The sequence below is a fragment of the Barbus barbus genome (assembly GCF_936440315.1).
Source record: "Barbus barbus genome assembly, chromosome: 4".
Taxonomy (NCBI): domain Eukaryota; kingdom Metazoa; phylum Chordata; class Actinopteri; order Cypriniformes; family Cyprinidae; genus Barbus; species Barbus barbus.
This window is the reverse complement of record NC_136732.1, coordinates 35,769,774-35,791,979: the sequence shown is the minus strand read 5'-3', so window position 1 is coordinate 35,791,979 and position 22,206 is coordinate 35,769,774. Positions and strand designations below refer to the sequence as shown.

General features: G+C 39.5%; 2 protein-coding genes across 8 annotated transcripts in view; both read left to right on the top strand.

Moving 5' to 3' along the window:
* LOC306862246 (homeobox protein Hox-B3a-like) overlaps positions 1 to 13,405 on the top strand; it is a 38,191-nt gene extending 24,786 nt beyond the window's left edge. For 4 of the 7 annotated variants that reach the window (XM_079404995.1, XM_079404991.1, XM_079404996.1 and 1 more), the window contains 3 exons: positions 3,959 to 4,025; positions 9,934 to 10,531; positions 11,223 to 13,405. In XM_079404995.1, coding sequence (XP_079261121.1) covers positions 10,042 to 10,531; positions 11,223 to 11,983 — 1,251 coding nt within the window. In that variant the 5' untranslated portion in view covers positions 3,959 to 4,025; positions 9,934 to 10,041 and the 3' untranslated portion in view covers positions 11,984 to 13,405. Of the gene's footprint in view, positions 1 to 1,558; positions 2,188 to 2,836; positions 2,987 to 3,958; positions 4,026 to 6,424; positions 7,160 to 9,933; positions 10,532 to 11,222 lie in introns of those variants that run through there. The other 3 variants (XM_079404997.1, XM_079404994.1, XM_079404992.1) reach the window with 3 other exon arrangements.
* A 2,655-nt stretch (positions 13,406 to 16,060) lies between these two features.
* Positions 16,061 to 18,629, top strand: LOC306865414 (homeobox protein Hox-B2a; the record flags this gene model as incomplete). Its single annotated transcript, XM_079409998.1, has 2 exons — positions 16,061 to 16,556; positions 17,379 to 18,629. The coding sequence occupies 2 exons, from the start codon at positions 16,061 to 16,063 to the stop codon at positions 18,122 to 18,124; spliced, it is 1,242 nt and encodes a 413-aa protein (XP_079266124.1). The 3' UTR covers positions 18,125 to 18,629.
* Positions 18,630 to 22,206: the final 3,577 nt, after the last annotated feature.

Below are 22,206 nucleotides of genomic sequence, written 5' to 3'. Positions count from 1 at the left end.
GCACCTTGGTCGTTTAAATGTGGACTTTTTAAGGAAAGAAAATACATAAATAAATAAATAAATATATAAGCAAATAAAATAGCTTACCTCGAATAACTTGTGCAAAATTTACTATCGCCAAACCGTGTTGTGTACTATATATATATTAATTCATATAATAATTAATTCATGTGATTATAATTCATTGATTTAGGAGACTTCAAAATTTTATCATTTAAAAAATATATCGCTTAAAATAACCGTCTATAATTTATTATATTATTTGTACTTTTTAATGAAAGAAGACGGGAAGAATGGCTCTTATATTATAGGGACAAATAAATAATATAATTAAATGTCAACAAACTTTGACTATAAATCACTTAAAAGTTCTGACACAAATGTTTGACATCAAACAAGTAAAAACTGCATTGTCACTTGCAGACATATGCGCCAAAAGGTACTACAATTTCAAAAACAGCCCTCGAGTCAATCTGCGCGCTTTGACACATTTAGAAAAATCTCTTCTCTAAGTAGTACTTTTGGTTTTTTGTCTTGGTGGTCGTTTGCCCAAAACAGAAATTGTGACCAGCGGTTTCCTAAACTAGCGTACTGGTCTGAATAAAACCACAAAAGTCTAAGTGGATATCATTTAATTGATTTTATCATAAATCACTGACAGTACAGAGAGAGGACCAGTTAGAGAGAGCAATTTAAAGTACAATGTGATACATATATATATTCCAGTCTGAATAGTTTATTGCTGTCATAATTATAACAGTCTGTGATTTTCATGGGCACCAATGCTGCAATGGTGTGTGGAGTTATGCCGCTTTACTTAAACGCGTATTTAAACGGTGACCACAAAAAGATCATTCAACGACTGATTTAACTTATTTTTTACTCTTAAAGTTAAAAGATCCAACTGCAACTGTTTCTCTTCTAACAGGGTGCAATTTTATTTTCTCTGCTCATTTGTCAGATTTGTGAAGTTGGCACTTTTGGGGACCCTGGGGGCATGGGCCTTGGTTGACCCAAAGACCCTGTCTCTTCCTCAGTCAGTGTTTTCATTCAAAAAAAAGTTAAACATTATCCACCCTATGCACAGATGGTCCTTAAAAATTAACTTTTTGGTCAAAAAGCTGAAAGTTTCACTTTTGATATAAGACCATCTGAATGAGTACTATTAGAGCAAGGAGGGTTTACAGGGCGTTGCGCAGTAATACATAATCTTCGGGTTTTTAGCTTCGTTTAGTTAGCCATACCAGTAAGTCCACTTGGCCGATATCTTAATCAAGGTTAAGCTTTAGACCGGTCAATTACACAATATATCATTAAGTAGTACAGACATAACATTTACACAAAGAAAACCACCTTACCCCACTCCTAAACAATAAATAAAGATTAATTCGCATACGAGAAAAAGTTCTTCCTGGTGCGCATCTTTGTTGTGACTATTGCGCATAGGTCAGAAAGGCGAACAAGAAATCTTAAGTTGATGCTATATGCGTGGGTGTCAGAAACCAAGCCCCCTGCCCATTCAGGCAGCCTGAGAGAGCTGAAACGCCACAGATTGGCCACAGAAGGCCTAACGTATCCAGCGGCCTCACACTGAAGTTTGTGGTGTTGAAAGTTGGATGTCATCCGCCAGACTGCATGAGAAAAGAAGACATAGCTAGCCGCTCCCATCTTAAAACAGCCTCCTCTCTCGGCATTTGGGTATGCTAAGCGTTCGAGCTCATTACTTTTCAAAGCACTGGAATCCAACGAACGGACTTGATGAAAGCTCACCATTTCTGTGATGGGGAGGCGATGTCAGTGTTTTCTGCTGGGTGGCACTCAAGAAAAACGAGGCAGAAATCACTAATTGTGGATTCTAAATGAAAATGTATGTTTTCTTTTTTGTTGTTGATTTATTAGACTAGAGACTTTCTGACGCATGCGTGTCACGTGAACGAAGGATTCAGGGCATTATTTTGGATTTGGAAAGAGGGCCCTTGAAGTATTGCCCAGTCACTACTAACTCGCCAGTTCACAGCCGCCTGGTAAATTACACAACACATGGGATGAGGTCGGCTTTGCTCTGACTTCCAGAAGGTGCCATACGTGCTTCTCAAGAGCCTGTGGACGTACAGGACTGGAGATTAATGCATAAATATAAGACATTACAAGGGGATTCCACAGTACCTCTGATTGATCACTAATCTGGTGAGTTATCGCACCTCCGCGGAAAGGTCAAGATGCAAACCCAGTGCCAATCTGTCAAAACCAAGCCGCGCGCCTTTTAGTTTTGCGTGTTTTCTCTCTTCCCCATGTTCGTACTTACGTGTTGCGTGCATATTTTTGAAACGAAGAACTATATTACAGATGGCTACGACCATGCAGAGAGGTGATGCAATATCCGAGGGGGAGAGGGATAATGAAGTTGAAAATGTTTGTAAGTGAGTAGACAAGAGTGTAAATGAGTTCACATTGTGAACTATGCAATGCAAAAGTAGCTTTACTATATTTAAACGCTCTGACAAAACGAACACAATCTCCCACTGCCCGTGCATCCACTTAATATGCATTTATATAAATGATGCAGGAGCCCTTTGTTACAAAGCCCGCAGTAATGAGCGCACGTGAATCAGATTGTTTCCTTCCGACCCTTTAATAGCCTGACCAATAAATATACACTACTGGAACGCTTTCCGTATAATCGAGGAGAAGCTGGTTCTAGTTCGGCTAAGCCGTTGCTCTCTGGTTGCTTTCGCTTCCATTTTCCTCACTAAAAATTGGCTCATCAGCTCTTCTGGCTGGGAGCTGCCTCCTCCCTTTGTTCTGAGAGCAGCAGCGTTCCTGCTTGCTGGGGCACGAGCACCCTTCACTTTATAGGTAACTTTAGGTTAGTCCAGCAAGGCTGCGGGTCGCTGGCGTGTTACCGGGGACGAATCGACCCAAAAATACCCGGACAGCGGTAGAAACGGGCCCGGGTGCTGGGAATGGAATCGAGCCAACGGCGTGCGTAAGTGCGGGGATGCAATAAATAACTTTATAGCGCTGTAGGCCGCAGAGTCGGGGAGGTCGGGGGAATCCTCGTTTTGATTTATGTGTTTGGGGTAGCTGTCACGAGCCGGCGAACGAAACCGTCCAACGTTTTTATTCCACTTTTAATAAGCGCTGCTATGCAGACCAGCAAGGCCATATCATTCCATTTCTGTTCAGGCCATCGCCTACTGTATATATCCATTTTCGGTCCTCCAGGGCACCCGTTTGGATTAAGGACTGTGTTTATTGGCGGATTTTATACCAGAATGGTGGGGCTCGCGCTTCATGATTTTCTCAGTGGTTGCCGAACGTTGTTGCATGTTATATTTAATCATTTTCAACCTGTTTCGTAATTTGTATGATTTATATGATGATTGTATTTTAAACATTTAATGTTATTTTTTTATTATTATTATGTCATTATCTGTTTTTTAATTGTCTGGGGATGTTATGTAACTATACATTATTAAACATTGCAGGACAGAAAAGTAGGCCATTCTTTTTCACAAGGCCAGGAGAGCTTGTTATGCTGTTAAAGGATGACTAAAAATGCGATTTAACTACAGATTTTCAGTATCACGTGTTTATTCCTTTATACAGCTGTATATTTTCAGTGTTTGAATAAGAGCGCATGCTTACTGTCAGTAAATCCGTTAGGAAGGCCAAAGGTTCTGTTTTAAATGATTAGAAATATCATACTTAATTCAATACATCTTGAAAATCAATAGAAGTAAGGGACTTTGGGATACAGCGTAAATATTTTCGTTGGCCTCGAATTTCTCTCTGTGTTCCGGAACATAATTTAAGGTTAACATGTCGGTCAACAGTGGCCAACCATCAAATTGTCTTCGAGGTCAATTTCTCTACATGAGGTCTGATGTTCACTATTGGATTTTTGGCGACCCCGTTTTGATTGCATCTCTCCCTTTTTCTGTTCCTCTACTTACAGTTCCTTCTCGTTATCAAGAAGTTGTATCCTTGCATAAAATCTAGAAGTGATAAAGGACAATATCTCGGTAAGTGATTCAATCTTTTTTGCGTTTGACAGTGATTTATACCCTTTGGTTATGTGTTTGGGGAAGAGACTATTTTCTTTTTTCAATTTCGTTTTTTAAAAAAAACATTGGTATTATTATGAAATCTGAATTTATATTTTTACTGATTCAAATAATAAAACAAATTTGAAAATTCGTATGCTTTATTAAAATGTTTTAATTTCAAAGACATTTTCATACAATGCAACATCAGAATTTTAGCTGCGATAGCATGTAATGCAGTACCATACAAATGCATGTTTGATTGCATTGAGCCCAATTTCGATGGCGATTATACCTTTGCATACTGGGGGAACACATTTCATAAAAAATATACAGGCCCCATCTCGTGTGTGCTGCATCCACATTGTTTTTGAAATGTATACAAAGAATGTTGCCATTAGTAAAGATAAAAAAAAAAAAAAAAAAAACCAGTTCATGCTTAACTGAGATAGTCTATGAAATCTGCATTGCTGTGATATGGCAGTATAGTGATTTGGATGGTGATTACGTACTTTTATCATTTTTGGGGCTGCTCATGCGTAACATTTATTTGCAGAGTCTTTGAAAAAATCGTTTGACACTTTAAATAATTGCTAAGCAAACGGTGACTCGCAACTCACAGTAAATCCCACGCTAGAATAACATTCACAACATGTTTTTGCCATGTAAATAAACATCCAAACAACAACATTAACAGCAGCTCATTAATTGTTTTACCAAAAGGCTACTGGAACTATTTGCTGTGTTGTTGTATGCCATATATTAATTTCAGGGGCACAACAAATCTGAAAATAAATAAATAAATAAATAACATCCATTAATGCTATTTTTTAAAGATCAATGTCGTATTAACGTAACACGATTCCTCTTTAAATTGGTCATGCAGTACTAATTATAATTGACAATGCAAAACGCGAAAACCTTTTTCTTTTCATCACTGTTCTTAAATTTTTTTAAATTTTGTGGAAATGTATAAATGACGTAGCACAAACTAAAATACTCCATACAGCTTCGTAGAAAACGTAATCTGTATAATCTATACAATTTTAATGCTTCTTTAATGTCCTGTTTCAACACAGACATACATTAGATTTCAAATCCTTTTAATCGAACTCATTAATTTTAATTTCAAAAAGGAGTATCCAGGGATCCGCGTGAAGTAGAATGTCCGGAAGTGTAGTTTTGTTTGTGGTTTCACGAGATGTACATCCATGGAAATAATGCACTGAGGCTGCGGTTGTCTTTTTCTTTTTGCTATTCCATTGGAAAACAACGATAAATGTAACATCCATCACCGCGCAGCTCAATATGCTGTCTTTTTTGAAAATTACCAATATGATTCCCAGTCCATGAAAACCAGCATGCCATAATCCGAACTGTACAATTCGACCCACTGTCTGAAAATAACAGTTTGTTAATGTTTATATCACAGCTGAAAGATGGCGAAATGGAAGAGTAGAAATTATATTTTCTGCATTTCGTTGCCTCAGCCCACGTGTTGGTTAATTAGTGCCCTTTTAAGTGGCTCCCCATTGGATCCTTTTAGCAAAGGTTGCAAAATAAGGAACAATGCCGTTTAGTCAAAGTTGCAGACACCTACATTTTTGCCTTGTGCCTTCCTCCCACACCGTTGGTGATGCTCTCTATTCAAGCACCTATAAAGAAATGCATCTTTTTAAAGTTGCCTGTTTACAGCTGCCTGTGTATGGTGGAAGTCATAAATCTTACGTAGCCATAAACGACGGGGGTAGTGTCCTGAATAATAAAAATAGAGAGAGAGAGTGAGAGAGAAAGGGAGACGTTGTGTTTGGCTTAAGGAGAGAGAAGTAGGAATATCTCTTGAACACCGTCGTGGTGTTTTTTTTTTTTTTTCTTTTTTCCATTTTGCTCCCGCGCCGGCTTTCTTCTTCGTTTCCTTTTTGCGTTTTCCCCTCTGTCCTCCATCCATAAAGGATATGTTGATATGTTTGTCCTTTTTGTAGCCTACAGTAAAAACAGAAGAAACTCTCGTCTATTTTTTAACGTGCACGCGCCATCCATGATACTCGCAGAACTTGTGTGACCAGGACTCGACAGAGCTTCTTCATATAAAAAAAAAAAAAATCTTTCTTTTTTCTTTTTGATTATTTGTTTTCACACCCCTCCCTCAGGTCTCGCCTGTTGTCTGTTCTTAAACCCCCCACCTCATTGGTTTTTATATTTTGCGCATAAGTTATTATACTAGTTGGGTGTGTTGGCAAGGATGTGATGAAATATTATAACGCTCTAAATATTATAACAATACAGATAGAATGTTGTTTCTGCCTCAAGCTAGAGGCAAGCCCGCGCTGAGAACTTACTTCCTGGTAATTTAATATACACCGGTAGAGTAAGAGAGGGAGAGAGAAATGGGTCCTCTCTGCTATAGTTGCCTATTAAACAATGCTACTAGAGCATAATAGTTAAACCACACAAGTGAAAGAGACCCGGTAAAAAACTCTTCAGCTTCCGTTATAGACCCTTCTCTTGTTCCGAGCGCCTGCAATTAGCATAAGTTTTCACTGGTGACGCTGTTTGATGGGATTAACGCTTGCGCCTCTCGCGTCCAGCCTGCTCCGTTATTTCCAATAGCTGGAAAGGCCTGGTGTTGACTACATACAATAACCTAGCAAAGACGAGCAAATAATACCAGCAGACCCCGGGCCCCGACATGAGACGGGGAGATGTTACGGCGAGTCGGGAGCCCACCTCGGATTATGATGTTCAATTTTACGACGTGAGGAAAAGGTGAGGGGAGATTGAAGGCGAAATTTGAGGCCATTGTTATCTGCGAGCAGGGCGTACCAGTCGACAGGGCGGCCAGGAGCAGCGCTGCCTGTCCATTTGCAGCCCCCATCGCATACCTCAGATCTTTCACGCTAGACCGTCTCCCCCTTTCGCGAGCCGAGGGGAATCGTCCAGCAGCGCCCGCACTCTGGCGCGGAGCAGCCGTGCTCGAGATACCCGGCGTTTGACGCGCGCTGTCTGGCTGGAATATCGAAACTGGTATGAGCTTTGGGCTTTTTCATTGATTGCAGAGCGGCCGAATGTGGAAAATATGATGCCTGCCCGCGCGTCTCTCGCCAGAGGCTAAGGTAAGCTGGTCTGAAATAGGCTATCAGTTTGTGAATGGCGGTATGTGTGTCCTAGTGATTTATGACCGTATGACTCCAAACGCGGTTCAAGAAGAGTTCACAATGCTTTAAGCTTCCATTGAAGCTGGAGCTTTCTTTCGCTACCTCTGAATAAATGCATCCCAGGTTGTGTTATCTAGTCTAATTTTGGCTTTGTTACATAACAAAGGAAATATTTTTTGGCGGATGTTTGTTTTCATATATGGCTCTGGTAGAAAAGCGTGCGTTTCATTTTTCAAGACAGAATTGGTGTTTTTACGCGAGCAAAAAAAAAAATGCGGTGGTTAAACGTCGGTATGAAGTATTCAAATTATTTTAACGATTTCAGCAAATGCTTCGATTGGCACCAAGGTGTGTTTTCATTTGATATTGAATTTGCACGTTCAAGGCCTATTCTTTCCGAATGCAAAGACTGTGGGTGTCTCTAATCGAAATATTTACTTACTATATTTTTGGGGTTTAGATGTAAGTAATCCTTTAGAAATTTACATAAATATCAGGTAACTTATTTTCGAATAGCAAAGAGGCGCCCAAGCAATGTTATGTTGTTTTTGTTGACGTTTAGGTTGGTCCTGCTCCTACTACGTCCGCTCTGGACTCCGTAATTGTGTTAGGGCTGGATCTACAGAAAAGTTGGTTATTGTGTTACCGTAACAAGAGGGCCAAGACATTACGTGTTCCATTTAATGGGACTGCGATATGATTTCATATCTATTATGCCTGTTTTTATATCCCCCTCTTCCTCTCCCCTTTCTCTCCCCTGAACAATTCCTTAGAGTAAATGATTAGGATTCCGGCCGTCCTCTTCGAAGATAAATGACCGACATTTGTGACGTGTTGAGACGATGTCCAAAAGCTGTAGCTCATATTTACGCTTTATACAACAGAAACACAAACCTCTCCTCAATATTTACAGTTTTATTTCTAAATAATAGAATATTAATTGTAGGATTAGAAATATATAATGCATTTTATAATCAGAAAGAATGATCTTTTCGAGAAAGACAAATTCATCGACTATTCCAGTTCATGTTAACAAAGGATTTTTTTTTTCTTTACGAGTTGAGCGTCTACAATAATGTATTTATGATCCATGAAGCTTATAATGTTGGTTCAAAATGTTATGGCAGCTTTAAAACGCTTTTCCTTTTGTATTTAAACGAACAAAAGAAAAAAATACACATACTGTTTTAGAACAATATAATGTCAGGGTGATTAATTCTGATAATATTTCAAAACCAAATATGCTATTTTGTGGAACACTTTACTGCTGTTATTATTATTATTGGATAGATAGATAGATAGATAGATAGATAGATAGATAGATAGATAGATAGATAGATAGATAGATAGATAGATAGATAGACTTCATTCTTTATTTGATCAAATTAATATTTTTTATTTTCTCTTCTTGTATTTGATTTTCGCAACGAAAGCAAATAATTAAATTATTAAACAAGCACAATACGCTAAACAGAGTTTATGTAAAACAGGCCTTCGTTACATTTGACATGCTTGTGTATGTATCCATCGAAGTATAACAGCATTAAAATACCAATTTAGTCTTCCCGTCATTCTAGTACATACATGTATCATTTATGGCGATACACGCATAACTAATTTTAAATTCCCAGCTCAGGCATTCAATTTATAGCTATGGAGGAAGGAGACGAAATAATTACCAACAATTTAATTGCCCACTGTGAAGTGAACTTGCAAGTATCTGATAAAACAAAAGCCACAGTAGTCCTCCTGAAACATCTTACGCAATCTCTTGGCTTCCCCTTAGTCTTTTTAATAACATTTACTACCCAGGCGAGTGAGTGAGAATAAATGCCAGGTGCCTGTAAGTGTTTGAGTGATCGTTTTTGCGGTCCTCTCAGCAACCCCAGAGCCAAGCTGCGAGGTCTTGAGCTTTTTAAAGGGTTGGATTTTTCTATTTCGGTCCAGCGACCATTATGAATAACACCAACCGCTTCCGGTGAAGCTTTCCTTATGCGTTCATAAAGGCCAGCAACAACGTTAAAGAAACACAATGCCGGTTTGTTGGGTTTTAATGTTGCCCAAATACGTCTGTTTGTAACTGGAGAAAGCACTCCAAAGATGGTCTTTGTGTCGGAAGCAAGAGCTCTCATATGTCCGCAGAGCTGGCCTGTATTGTCCATATTTGTTTTTCTTTTTTAAAATAACACTGTGCTGTCTTTTATTATGTGTATTCAGTCCTGTTTTAATTGCAAAAATGAAATATATATGTATATATATATTAAATGTTTTTACACAATATCAGAAGCTCAGAATGGAGCCCATGTCAGCAATTATTTACCAATAACACATCTTGGCCAGTGATTTCTAACATCAACATTTTTATAATAGGAGAGTTTTTATTAATTTATTTATACTTGCATATCAGAAAGAACAACGACCACAACACAAAACATTTATTTGAGGGACAGAAGCATGATACATTTGTAAAAAAAAAATGTGCAATTTAAATAACATGCAATAGAAACAAAAATTTAATGAAACAATTATGATGAAATGCAGTCCTACAGTTTTAACCCTTACGTGTGGTTTGTTATGATGTGCACAAGAGAGAAAGTGGGGGGGGGGGGGGGGGGGGGAGCATCTGCAGGCTGCGTTGTGGGAACATGCTATTCATGTCATGGTGTCTTTCAGTGCAGTAAGATGGATTTACCTCGCGCCCCTCTTATTATGTGCCTCTTATAACCTTTCAGGTCAGCTTCCAAGAGGCCATTGGAAAGAGACCGTCACGTGACATCTAGTGCCAATGTTCTTCCAGAAGGTCGTCAGGACCCTGGTAGCCGGTAACTCGATTTTTGGAAATGCAGAAAACGACCTACTACGACAACTCGACACTTTTCGGAGGATACTCATACCAGGGGGCAAACGGTTTTGGCTATGATGCCCCGGCACCAGCCTTCCAGAACTCAGCACATCTTGAGAGTGACTACCAAAGGTCTGCATGCTCCCTACAGTCGCTTGGCACCAGCGCACCCCCACAGTCTCAGCATGCCAAGACGAAAGAGCTTAATGGCAGCTGCATGCGGCCCAGTCTGCCACCTGAACACCACCCACCCCCCCAGGTTTCCCCTCCTCAGAACGCTGTAAACGTTGCTGCCTCAAATGCCACCCAGCAGCCAGGCGGCAGCGGTGGTGGTGGGGCCGGCAGTGGGGCCACGGCCAAGTCGTCATCCAAGTTGTCCTCTCTGGCCCCAAACCCAGCTCTCACGAAGCAAATCTTTCCTTGGATGAAGGAGTCACGTCAGAACACCAAGCAAAAAAACAGCTCCCCTAGTGCAAGCTCAGCTAACGGTGTGTTTGCCAAACCCCCTCTTCTCTTCTGTTCTATTCTCTCCACTTCTCACCCTTCTTGACCGAGACAGATGTTGACCAACATTATTAGCTTGTAATGGGATACAATGGGGGTTTCAAATGTTTTCAACATTTTTTAGCGTTTGGATGTTTAACAAGGGGACAGGCCAGTCTATTTCAATGTAATGTACAACCAAAATAATTCTCAGAATTGTGATGATTATATGATTACACACTCTCAATACCTCTGACTATAAAAGCATCAGAAGATTAAAAAAAAAAAATCAGTACACAGATTATTGTTCAGATTTTAGATAGCAGCAATGCCACATCATGTCATACATAATTATTGTGTCCAGATAAGAGAAGATTTATCCCACAAGCCTCTGAATCTGCATGTAGAGGTTTCTATCGTCTTAATCCTCCCTGTAAACCATTCAAAAGACAAACCATGTAGCAAACACACCGTTGCCTAGTGCACAGTATGAATCTGGCCCTGGGCTTTAGTTGTAATGTGATTTACATACACAAGGTCAATGTTTGGGCATGCGTCTCTTAATAAATGCCAAAGTTATGAAGTGTTGACAACCAATATCAGGGGGATAAGTTTTTCATGGCCAGCTTTATTAGTGGGAACGATGCATTCAATTTCCGTGTGGAGTAATTATGTTTTATTTCATTCTCACCCCAGCGGAGAGCAGCGGTGGTGAGAAAAGCCCTCCGGGTTCTGCAGCTTCCAAGAGAGCACGCACCGCTTACACCAGCGCTCAGCTGGTGGAGCTCGAGAAGGAGTTTCACTTCAACCGATACCTGTGCCGGCCGAGGCGCGTGGAGATGGCCAATCTGCTGAACCTTAGCGAGCGGCAGATCAAGATTTGGTTCCAGAACAGGCGGATGAAGTACAAGAAGGATCAAAAGTTGAAAGGCATCGGCTCGTCCTCAGGGGGGCCGTCCCCCACAGGAAGCCCACCTCTCCCAATGCAGTCCTCAGCTGGTTTCATGAACTCTATGCACTCAATGGGCAGTTATGATGCTCCCTCCCCACCATCTTTTAACAAGCCCCATCAAAATGCATATGCCATGTCAACAGCCTATCAGAACCCAATGAAAGGTTGCCCACCCCAACAGAAGTATGGAAACACTGCACCGGATTATGACCCACACGGGCTACAGGGTAACAGTAGCACCTATGGGACACCAAACATGCAGGGTAGCCCCGTGTATGTGGGCGGTAGCTATGTTGATGCCATGCCTGCCACTGGGCCTTCTATGTATGGCCTCAATCACCTACCACACCACCAGTCGGCAAGCATGGACTACAACGGTGCCACACAGATGCCGGCGAACCAGCACCATGGACCGTGTGACCCACATCCGACATACACGGATCTGTCTGCACACCATCCTTCTCAGGGTAGAATCCAAGAAGCACCCAAGTTGACTCATCTGTAGCAGGTTTGGACAAAAAAAAAAAAAAAAAACAGGAAAAATAAAGAAAAAAAAACTGAAAGGAAGACAAGACAAAACAGACTAACCCATGGGGCGATGCAATGGGGTTGAAAAAGATGATCCAGTGGTTTCTTGCCATGACTAGAGCACCGGTTTGTGTCAATGTTGTCCTTCCATTCATATGTGAACATACCTGAATTTAGTATCCATAGGTCTAAATACCCCTTTAAAATGACACATTTCATGAACAGTGGCTAGCTTATGCCAAGGAATAGACTGTCTAGCTGTATGACCTCATTACATCATCCTAAATGTTGTGTACTTCTTCAGCATTATCGCTGCATTCCTCACACTTTGGAGGGCGGTACGGTATAGCTTACATTTAAACTTACTGGTGCAAGAAAACCACTGGATTGTTTTCGTCCACCACCCTTATTTCACATACCTCTTTTTTTAAACTTCTAAAAAAAACCAGTCGATTTTTTATTAACTTGTTCCCAAAACAGCAGCAGACTGGCACCTTGTCTTTAGCAAGACACGGTGATCAAGATATTCATATCTTTAAAGTTCGTTTTACACTATGCTACCTATCACTATTAATGAGAAGTGAACAGAATTTTGCTATGGCTTTGACACAGGGTAAAAAAAAAAGAGTTGAGAATACTAGTAAATTAAAGTTCATTCCCTCGTTCTCAACTCGCTGCCCCTCTCTCCCTCTCCCTCTCCCTCATACTCCTTCCCCAGTTCTTTATCTTTCCCAATCTTTGGGTTCGCCTACATTAGTCCAAACTAATATGAAAGGCCCACATTTTCTCATATATTGACTCAACGTGGAAACAGGGTATATTTGAACAAAAATGCATGTCCGGGAAACCAAGCTACGGCGCAGACGTCTTTGTTTACGCCTAATGCGCTCTCGTCTGGGCATCATTGTTGCACTTAGAGTTTACATTTAATGGGTGAGGAAGAAAAGTAAATCTTATTTTGAATCGGAAGACCTTCAATCAGCGTCTTTCGCTAAGTGTGTTCAAGTGAACATTCATAAATATATATTTATTTGTTATAGCCAGTTTAAATACTTTCTTTTTTGTATTATTTATCCCCATGTATTTATATCGATAAAAATGTACTTTTTTAGTATCTACCTGTTATAAAAAGACGCTGTGTTCTTGTCATTGTAACAAATTAATTTTTAGTTCTTGTATTTTAGAGATATGTAGGTTTATGTTACCCTTGTATAAATAATGTCTTGACTTGTACAGGGGGCGCAAGAACGGAATCAAACCGTTCCCGCATAGTCGAGATTTAGACGAAATATAGCGAAACATTTTGAGAACTTCATTTGTCCTTTGTAACTACTTTTATTTCCTTGTTAAGAGTTGGTTGTTGAACAATTCTTTAATAAAATGTTATGTTATTCATTTCCACTCTAGAAGTTCATGAGTTTACCAAACAGCCTCACACGAATATACAGGCAAAGACTGAAGGGGGTGGGGTAGGGGTTCCTCAAGGCCTGTGAAAGAGCCCTGGAGGCCGCGCCTGCAATGGTCACGTGAAAGGAGTCCAATAAAATCGTCGAACACTCTCTTACTGGATATGGAATTAGAACAAATGATTACAAGTAATCTCAAGTTTAAAGAAGAAAGGTACAGATAATAGATGACTAAACATTTTTGCTTGTTGGATCTCCATCGATTATTGTAGGGGGGAAAAAAAAGAGCTGCGTTGCTGTCTGTGCTCATTTATTAACAACAGATTTGATGTTAGCATGCCCAGTCTTTAGACAAATCTAGACAAAGAAAATAGGAAACGCGTGAATACAAAATAAACAAATATTACAACAACAACGATAACATGAAATAATTTTCATGGCATGCACAAAAAATAAACTACAGCAACGCGGCGTTTAGCGGTTTGCGTTTATCTCAGATTTTCTCAAGATGTGTTTGATTAAACGTTTTATACTGTTACAGACATTTATACTACCTTAATGTGTCGAAATATATGATAAAAACAGCAAAGCTATTATCAGAATAAAAAAGGCCACAAGAAGCAAATTTTTGCAATTTTAACTAAATACACAGAAAATACAGTCAAATATTCTTACTTTTTCATGCATTTTAGGTAGATAGATAGATAGATAGATAGATAGATAGATAGATATTTACAACATAAGATATCAAACAGTCAAATATTCTTACTTTTTCATGCATTTTAGGTAGATAGATAGATAGATAGATAGACAGATAGATAGATAGATAGATAGATAGATAGATAGATAGATAGATAGATAGATAGATAGATAGATATATAGATATTTACAACATAAGATATGTCTTAAGAAATTAATTAAAAACCGCTGTCCTCAGATGATAAAAATCCCTTTAAGCATTTAACGCAAATAGTTGTTCAATTCGTCCCAGAATATTATCATTATTTTCCAGTGGGAAAAAAAATCCAGTTGAAAAAAGGGATCACTTGACATTTTTTATGCTAGTACTGTTCGAATAAGAAACATAAAAACGCACAAACAATAAATAAAAAGAGAGATTATCAGTGCGTCCCAGTCCCTCGCAGTCAACTCCGTTCTGTAAAGAGGGCCTTTTAGATTGACCCCTTTCCAAGTGCCCACGGCCTACAGCTCGCTTTGTATTTCCTTTAAAATTCCCAGACACCCACACAGGGCTACAGCCTATCTGTTTCCACTCTTCCACTTTAGACGAGAAAAACGACGAAACGAAGCACGGGCTGCAAATCCGAAATACTGTGAAGTCAAATTCAGATTACAGCTGGTTGCAACACAGTTTAGTTTTAATCTCTAATCCTATCGATGCGACGCGCCAATAGAATGTATCCAATGCAGAAAAAAATAATTCTAGGGGGGGAAAAATCCACAAATCTACGAGGGAATAATGGGGGTTTTCTTTGTTGTGATCTTGGAGGAAAAAGGCGAATTCTTGAGGGTGGCTGCTGTCAAGCGCTTTGCCGGCGAAAAGATTGATCACCCTTGCTGCCTCTCTACTCCTGCTCTAAAAATATCTACCCCCTTTTCCCATTCGTTTTAAACTTTGACGCAACCAATTTTGCTTAGTTTTTCATCAACTAACATTATATTGTTACTTTCGTCCAAGGTGCAATAGAAATTCAAGTCAACACATAAGCTATTTCCATTTTGAACGCGACCTCACGATGAACTTTTGGTTGTTGTCACAGTCTACAAATGTTTCACAAACACCGCTAACAACTATTTTTTTGTGCGGTATTATGTGTAATGTGCACCTTCATTTAAATAAATGAGCAAAATATTTACAGAAATATTATTTAACAATTCTCTAACCTGGATTTAGTGCAAACTTACGCGCTTTAAGGTTCCAGTTTTAAGCAATCTTCAGAGGCTGTGTTAAAAAAAAAATCTACTTAAAGGTAAACACCAAAAAAATAAAATAAAATAAATTATATGTGTCGTAATGGTTGGGAATCTCCTATTCGGCAAATGTGGCGGAAACTCTCACCATCACTCTTGTACATCCTTATTTATGTGCTTGATAAAAGAAATATTTCTACACCTAACTACATCTCTTGTCTGTTACTCTTGTCAAAAGTTTTAAGATTAATGACCCTTGATTGTAAATACGCAAGAAGCCATATTGTGGATGTACTTATCAGGCAAGGCCTGTGAATTACATCACCGGTAGTTCTGCATTTGGATTGTTATTGTCTAACATAAGAGGCCTGCACTTTACCTCTCACGACAAAACAAGACTGTCCGAACACATGGCAGCCGAGAGCCTTTTTTTAAAATTATTATTATTTCGTCCGTGTTACAATAAGAACTGAATTATAATATCCTGCTGTATTTTTGATCAATTCAGACAAATATTGCTTTCTTTTGCCACCAGGCCCCGAATTTCGATTGGCTGAGATGAGTCATGTGACCAGGAATTGGCTGCAATTTCGCCCATAGTCTTCAGTTTAGTAGACCCTGGTCCCCATACGCTAGTAATATCACCAATATACACAATTATTAAAGCCCGCAAATGCCGTCATAGCAGGAACGCAAAATAAATCCCAGCCTTTTGGATGTTATTTTTTGCGTATGTTGGTGTCGCTGGACGCCCTTTTTGCCCAGGCGAAGCGATGAATTTTGAATTTGAGAGGGAGATTGGGTTCATCAACAGCCAGCCTTCCCTTGCAGAGTGCCTGACGTCTTTCCCCGCTGTCCTGGAGTCATTTCAAACTTCATCAATCAAGGACTCGACAGCAATTCCACCTCCTTTCGAGCACACCATCCCCAGTCTGAGTCCCTGCACAGGCAACCAGGCGCGACCGAGGAGCCAAAAGCGAACTGCCTCCAATGGCCTCCAGCTCCGGACACAAACAGCACCGCCGACGCAGCACCAGCAAGGCCCGGCCCCGCTGTCGGGTGGCGCGCCCCTGGCCCACGAGTTCCCATGGATGAAAGAGAAAAAATCCTCGAAGAAGTGCCCCAAGCCCGGAGCCACTGCTGCTGCATCAGCAGCCTCCCCTTCTCAGGCATCCTCCGGCTACACAACCGCGGGACTGGAGTCCCCGACAGGTACGTTTATCAAAGCAGTGAATGCGTTTGTTCTGCATTTTGGACATTTTCCCCTGAATGATTCGTGACTCGAATAGATGTCAATGTAGCTGAAACTCTAAATAATTTAATTGTCTGTTATTATAGTCTAAACAGAATTATTACAGTGATTTTACATGCTTGGAATTTTTACGCAATTAAAAAAAAAAAAAAAAAATTGTTCTTTGTCCTGTTTGTATGTGATGTACGGCATAACCTGCTTTGGATGGGCTAGCATTCGAGCTCTATGTATTTAGGAATAATTGTATAACTTCATCTGATGTCTACATTTGATGCATCATTAAGCATGCATGATTGTTGTGCAAACATAGGCTATATATATATATATATTTTAAAACCCCGTCTTTAAAAGATAAAAAGGCATCCCCTCCCCCATTTCTTGGCACATATACAATACTGTGCACATTCTGAAAGATTACGTTGCCATGCTGCAGATAGTAGATCTTGATCTATAATAACGATTTAATCGCAATTGATGTCAGCTGAGACTCGATATTTATTCATAACCATGTTTCATGGCTTGGGGAGCCATTTTGGATAACAGTATATATTGTGAAAGCTGTGGCACGCAACAAAATATGGGGCTTGCTGAAATAACGCTTGTACACCACGCTGGTCTATTACCACAAGACATGCCTAACCATTGCAGTTATTGCTACATGACAAGCCCAAACCATAGGGCTGTTCTGCACGGGGATTTTATTGTGATCTGGACAATTTCTCACATGAAGTTCGATGACTTCGCCTTTTGTATGGGACTTATTTCTGTTTTGATTCTTGCAGAGGCTCAAGGTGGACTGGATAATGGCAGCGGTTCACGGAGGCTGAGGACCGCATACACCAACACGCAGCTACTTGAATTGGAGAAGGAGTTTCACTTTAACAAATACCTCTGTCGGCCCCGGCGCGTTGAAATAGCAGCACTTTTGGATCTAACCGAGCGCCAAGTCAAAGTGTGGTTTCAAAATCGACGCATGAAGCACAAAAGACAAACTACGCACCACCGGGACGGGCAAGAAGGCGAGCCCAGCGGTTTCGAGCTCCTGGAGGGAACCGACGCTGCTTCACCGTATTCGAGCCAATCGTTGGAAGTATCTGGTTCTGGTTCTGGCTCCGGCTCTGCAGCAGCCTCCGAGAGTGAGACTTGCCCGACAGCTGCCTCCTACACGAACAGTGCGGACAAAAGCCAGCCCACGCCTGAAGAGGGCCAGGCGAACCAGTCGGAGCCTGCATCTGTTCCTGACACAGCGGTTCACTCCCCCCCGTATCCAACGCCTACTGCAGATAACCCCAGTACAATGGCTGAGAGCCGAGCAGCTGGGCCGGAGCACTCGTTCACAGAACCGCAGGATGCCACCTCTCTACCCGATTTGAATTTCTTTTCGACGGACTCCTGCCTACAGATTTCGGACGCTTTATCGCCGAGTTTGCAGAGCTCACTGGACAGTCCAGTTGACTTCTCCGAGGAAGATTTTGACTTGTTTACGAGCACCCTTTGTACTATAGATTTGCAGCATTTACAGTTCTGAACTATTATGAGATCACAACGCATACAAGAACAATCGAACTCCATCTAATTGCAGTATCATGAATGCTTCTCGACCGCAACATTCCTATAATAAGACATTAAAAAGTGAAAAGAGACATCTACCTAAACAGTTTTTTTAAACAAAAAAGGCGTGAAACAATGCCTAAAAGGAAATAAATTGTCCATTATTTTGAAAATACGATGATGTAATCTTTTTGAATACACATCGGGATGGCCCCTGTCGAAGTTTCAGGTATTTTATTGCCTTTTGATTCTCGGATTTTAGTTTATGTCGACTAACAGGTGAATAGTTGCGGACTTTTTCAGTGAAACTCAATCATTGGAATCTCAGGAATTGTGTCTGACATAAGGGTAGCTGAACTGCTTTTAGGAATTCTCCCAAGGCGGGCGTTGTCCCTATTGAATAATTTTAGAACTAGTTTATTTATTGAGATTCTTTAATAGTAAATTTCAAATTTATTTATTGTACGTTATTTTCATAGTTGAAATAATAAAAAACAAAATAATTATAAAAAAAAAAATGGTGGAACGAGTGTGATTGATTCTCTAAGCTTTAATGAACTCTTTCATTAAAAATGTTTAATATTTGAATGTAAATCGAGACATTAATTTTAAGAATGTGTTCTTTTTCCTTGGTATTGATGTATTGTGTGGGAACTACACAATTCAGTCCGCAGGTTGAATTAATGTTTGAAGAACGTTATTAAGCGTATATGCAAAAAAAATATTTCTTATAATACTTATTATTATTATTATTATGTTACTATCTTTATATTGTGATGCGATACATTCTGTGTTATTAGTAGCTTATTCGTACGATAAAGAGGTGGGAACTGCATGAACTCAAGAAAAAAAAGGAAAAAAGAATAAGGCATTAAACTTGTAGTAAAATTCAAAATCTATTTTTAAAATACAAGCAATAAATCAACGAATCTTTTTGAACAATGCAGCATACTGATTATCATGAACTTGAAATAATAATGTAAAACAATATAGGCTATTTTTACAAAATCGGCTGTGGTTGATAACATGAGACGTAAAAGGCAGCACGGATATTATTTATTTTTAGATGGATGTTTAAACAAGCCACAAAAAAAAAGCTCGCGGGATAATCTGCAGGAGGGTCAAGCGGTTGACTGGGCTGTGGGCTCCCATGGCTGCACTCGTCCTGATGCAAAATGGCGCTCGAAGCACAATGAAGGATATGAACAATAAAGCAGCAGCCATTATGGATAGTTCAGGCTGCAGCTGCGAGCGGGATGCTCCGAGCTGGCTCCTTGTCAATTGAAAACATCAATTTAGACAAACATAGGCCAGAACTGTATCAGTTAAAATTAAATTATTATTATTTTATTTAATAATTAATATTAGACACCTTATTTAACAGCTGGATCTGAGCCCTTGTGGAGATCATCTTACAATAACACCGTGGTTATTAATAATAATACTAATTATCATTACTATTATTATTCATAACCCTACTTTAAATTATTATCAGACTGAAAGAGTAAAACACTCCATACAGCACAAAAAACCCTTGATAAATGTCTTTGCCTATGTTATTATTCCTATTTGTCTTTGACCCAGATAGAATGTACACACACTCTAAAAAATGCTGGGTTAAGTACAGCCCAGTGCTGGGTAAATATTGGGCAGAACACATGCTGGGTTGTTTTCAACCAACAATTGGGTTAAATATTGAACCCAACCGCTGGGTCTAAACAACCCAATCACTGTGTTCATCCATATTTTACCCAGCGCTGGGTTGTATTTAACCCAGCATTTTTTAGAGTGCAATGTTTCCCTTACCCAGGTCAGATTATATATTTCTGTTATGAATTTGAAGCAGCAAGAAAAACAACATTTCAATGCAATTTAAATATCTGAATAGGTCTTTTTTGCTTGGTTTACAAAAGCAATACCAGTAAATGACAACTGTGTGCGTTGAACAGGTGCTCTTCTCATATTACTGGAAAGGTGGATCTGGTCACAGTAGCACTGGAAGCTAGAGTTTAACGCTGTATGAGTACAAGAGCGACACACTGTATTAATACACTCACCTGCATTCATCAGAAATAAGGACAACTGAATGATATCCAGTCTCAAGCAGAAGCTTAAGTTTGCTGTTGTGTCAAGAGTAGAAGTGTGACATACGGATAAATAAAACGACAGATGTCTCTTGTGCTGATGAGTAAAAAGGAGCGTGATTTTGGCCAGCTGGCTGGCATCTATCTCTAAATTTCAGTGTCCATTTCAAGTCATCAAGTTCGAAATCCAGTATTCAGTAATTTCTCGTTTAGGTGCTAGTTTGGGATTTCCTGATGCCAGCATATACAGCACTCGTTCACTCTCTAATTTCAGACATCTGCCCTACTTCTGTTTAATTCACCTGAGACAGGTGAGACTTTACATATCAACATATCTTCAAACAATATAAACAACTTCTTCCCTGCCCAAAGGCCACACAAGTTTGGTAAATATTATTTAAAAACTCTAGTCATGATTTTTTCCCCATTAGCCTGATAATTTGAGGTGCGGCTGGGTCGTGTTTTATCTCAGTCCATATGCTTTGCTTGGTGGCCTGCCAGCTCGTATTTATCAGCACAGCTCTTTCTGTTTATATATTTTGCAGAGCACAGTACTTTGGGACAGTGAAATCTAAAATAAGGAGAGGTGTGGTGGCATAGGGATTTTCTCACATGAGAAAATGGGCCAATGTTTACAGTGGTGCATCCTGGGTAATGCTGTGTCTGAAGCAGTGCTGGGACTAGCCAAGATTAAAGTGGAAATGCCTCCTGCCCTATTTCAGTCAAACCACCATGAAGGCTCGGTTTAATCACTGAAGTGGTTAGGATAGTACTTTGTCATTGAACAACAACAATAACAATGGTAACAGCAAAACATTATCTTAGCTTATTTTAGAATGGCCTTATAAGACTTTACGGTTAGCAATGTAAACACATCGTATTGGATTATGAGCTCTGTAAACAGCTCCCTTTGTAGTAACTCTTGTATTCATTTGTTTAGCAAAGCCTCTTTGTTCATAAAAGCCTGTGACTACACAGCTACTGGTCATATGCTTATCAAATGAAGCATTAGCATGAATGTGGCTCAAAACGGTAACTGCCAATTTAAAAAGAACCTCAAAGATATTAATGCAATAACAACACTAAGATGTGCCTCTTTGTGCTCTGAAAACAAACAAAATCTGTGTGATTACAATGCCAACTGAAAGCTCTCATGTGACATTTCATAGCGTGAAACATTTCGTTGCTTGAGCAGTTCAATTGGCAGAACTTGTTCAGCATGCAGCCTTAGTCAGTTTCATATAAAGTCTCAATTTTTCAAACATTAAGCCATTATGTAATGTGTAATAGATTGGTTTATGTACACTGAAATAGATACAAAAAGAAACGTGATATTTCCCATACATGGACATTTCAAAGGCAAATAGGCTATCTGACAATCATTTGATTATGACATAATAAAGAGGTATTATAAAGTTTTGGTCTCTCTATTATATCTCTTCTATACTGACAAATAGTCAAAGGAAACTGTACAAACTAGAAATACTGAAAACAAAGCTTTCGTGGCTTGTACACAACAAACCTAATTATAGCATTAGGCATGTAGCTATCTGTTCATTTCTGCAACCCTCTAAAGGAAACAGAAGCTGTCAATGACAAATAAATAAAGTGATAGCCAAATAGCAAGCCAATACAATAAGATCAATTGTAATCCAAAAACTCAATGGTTTACATTATCATTTAGTCTGATTGATCACTATATTCACAGAAATAAAGAACACAGTTTTGATAGCACTGAACCTTAAAGGGTTACTTTACTCATCCATTTTTGACTTCCATTTTTTTTCCCATACTATGGCAGTCAATGGGGACCAACAACTGTTTGGTTACACACATTCTTCAAACTATCTTCTTTTGTTAAACTCATGCAGGTTTGGAACAACTCTGAGCAATGATCACAGAACATTTATTGTTGGGTGAACTATCCCTTTAAGTGAAACTGCTGATAAAACCAATACACTCTCATGGCAAGTTG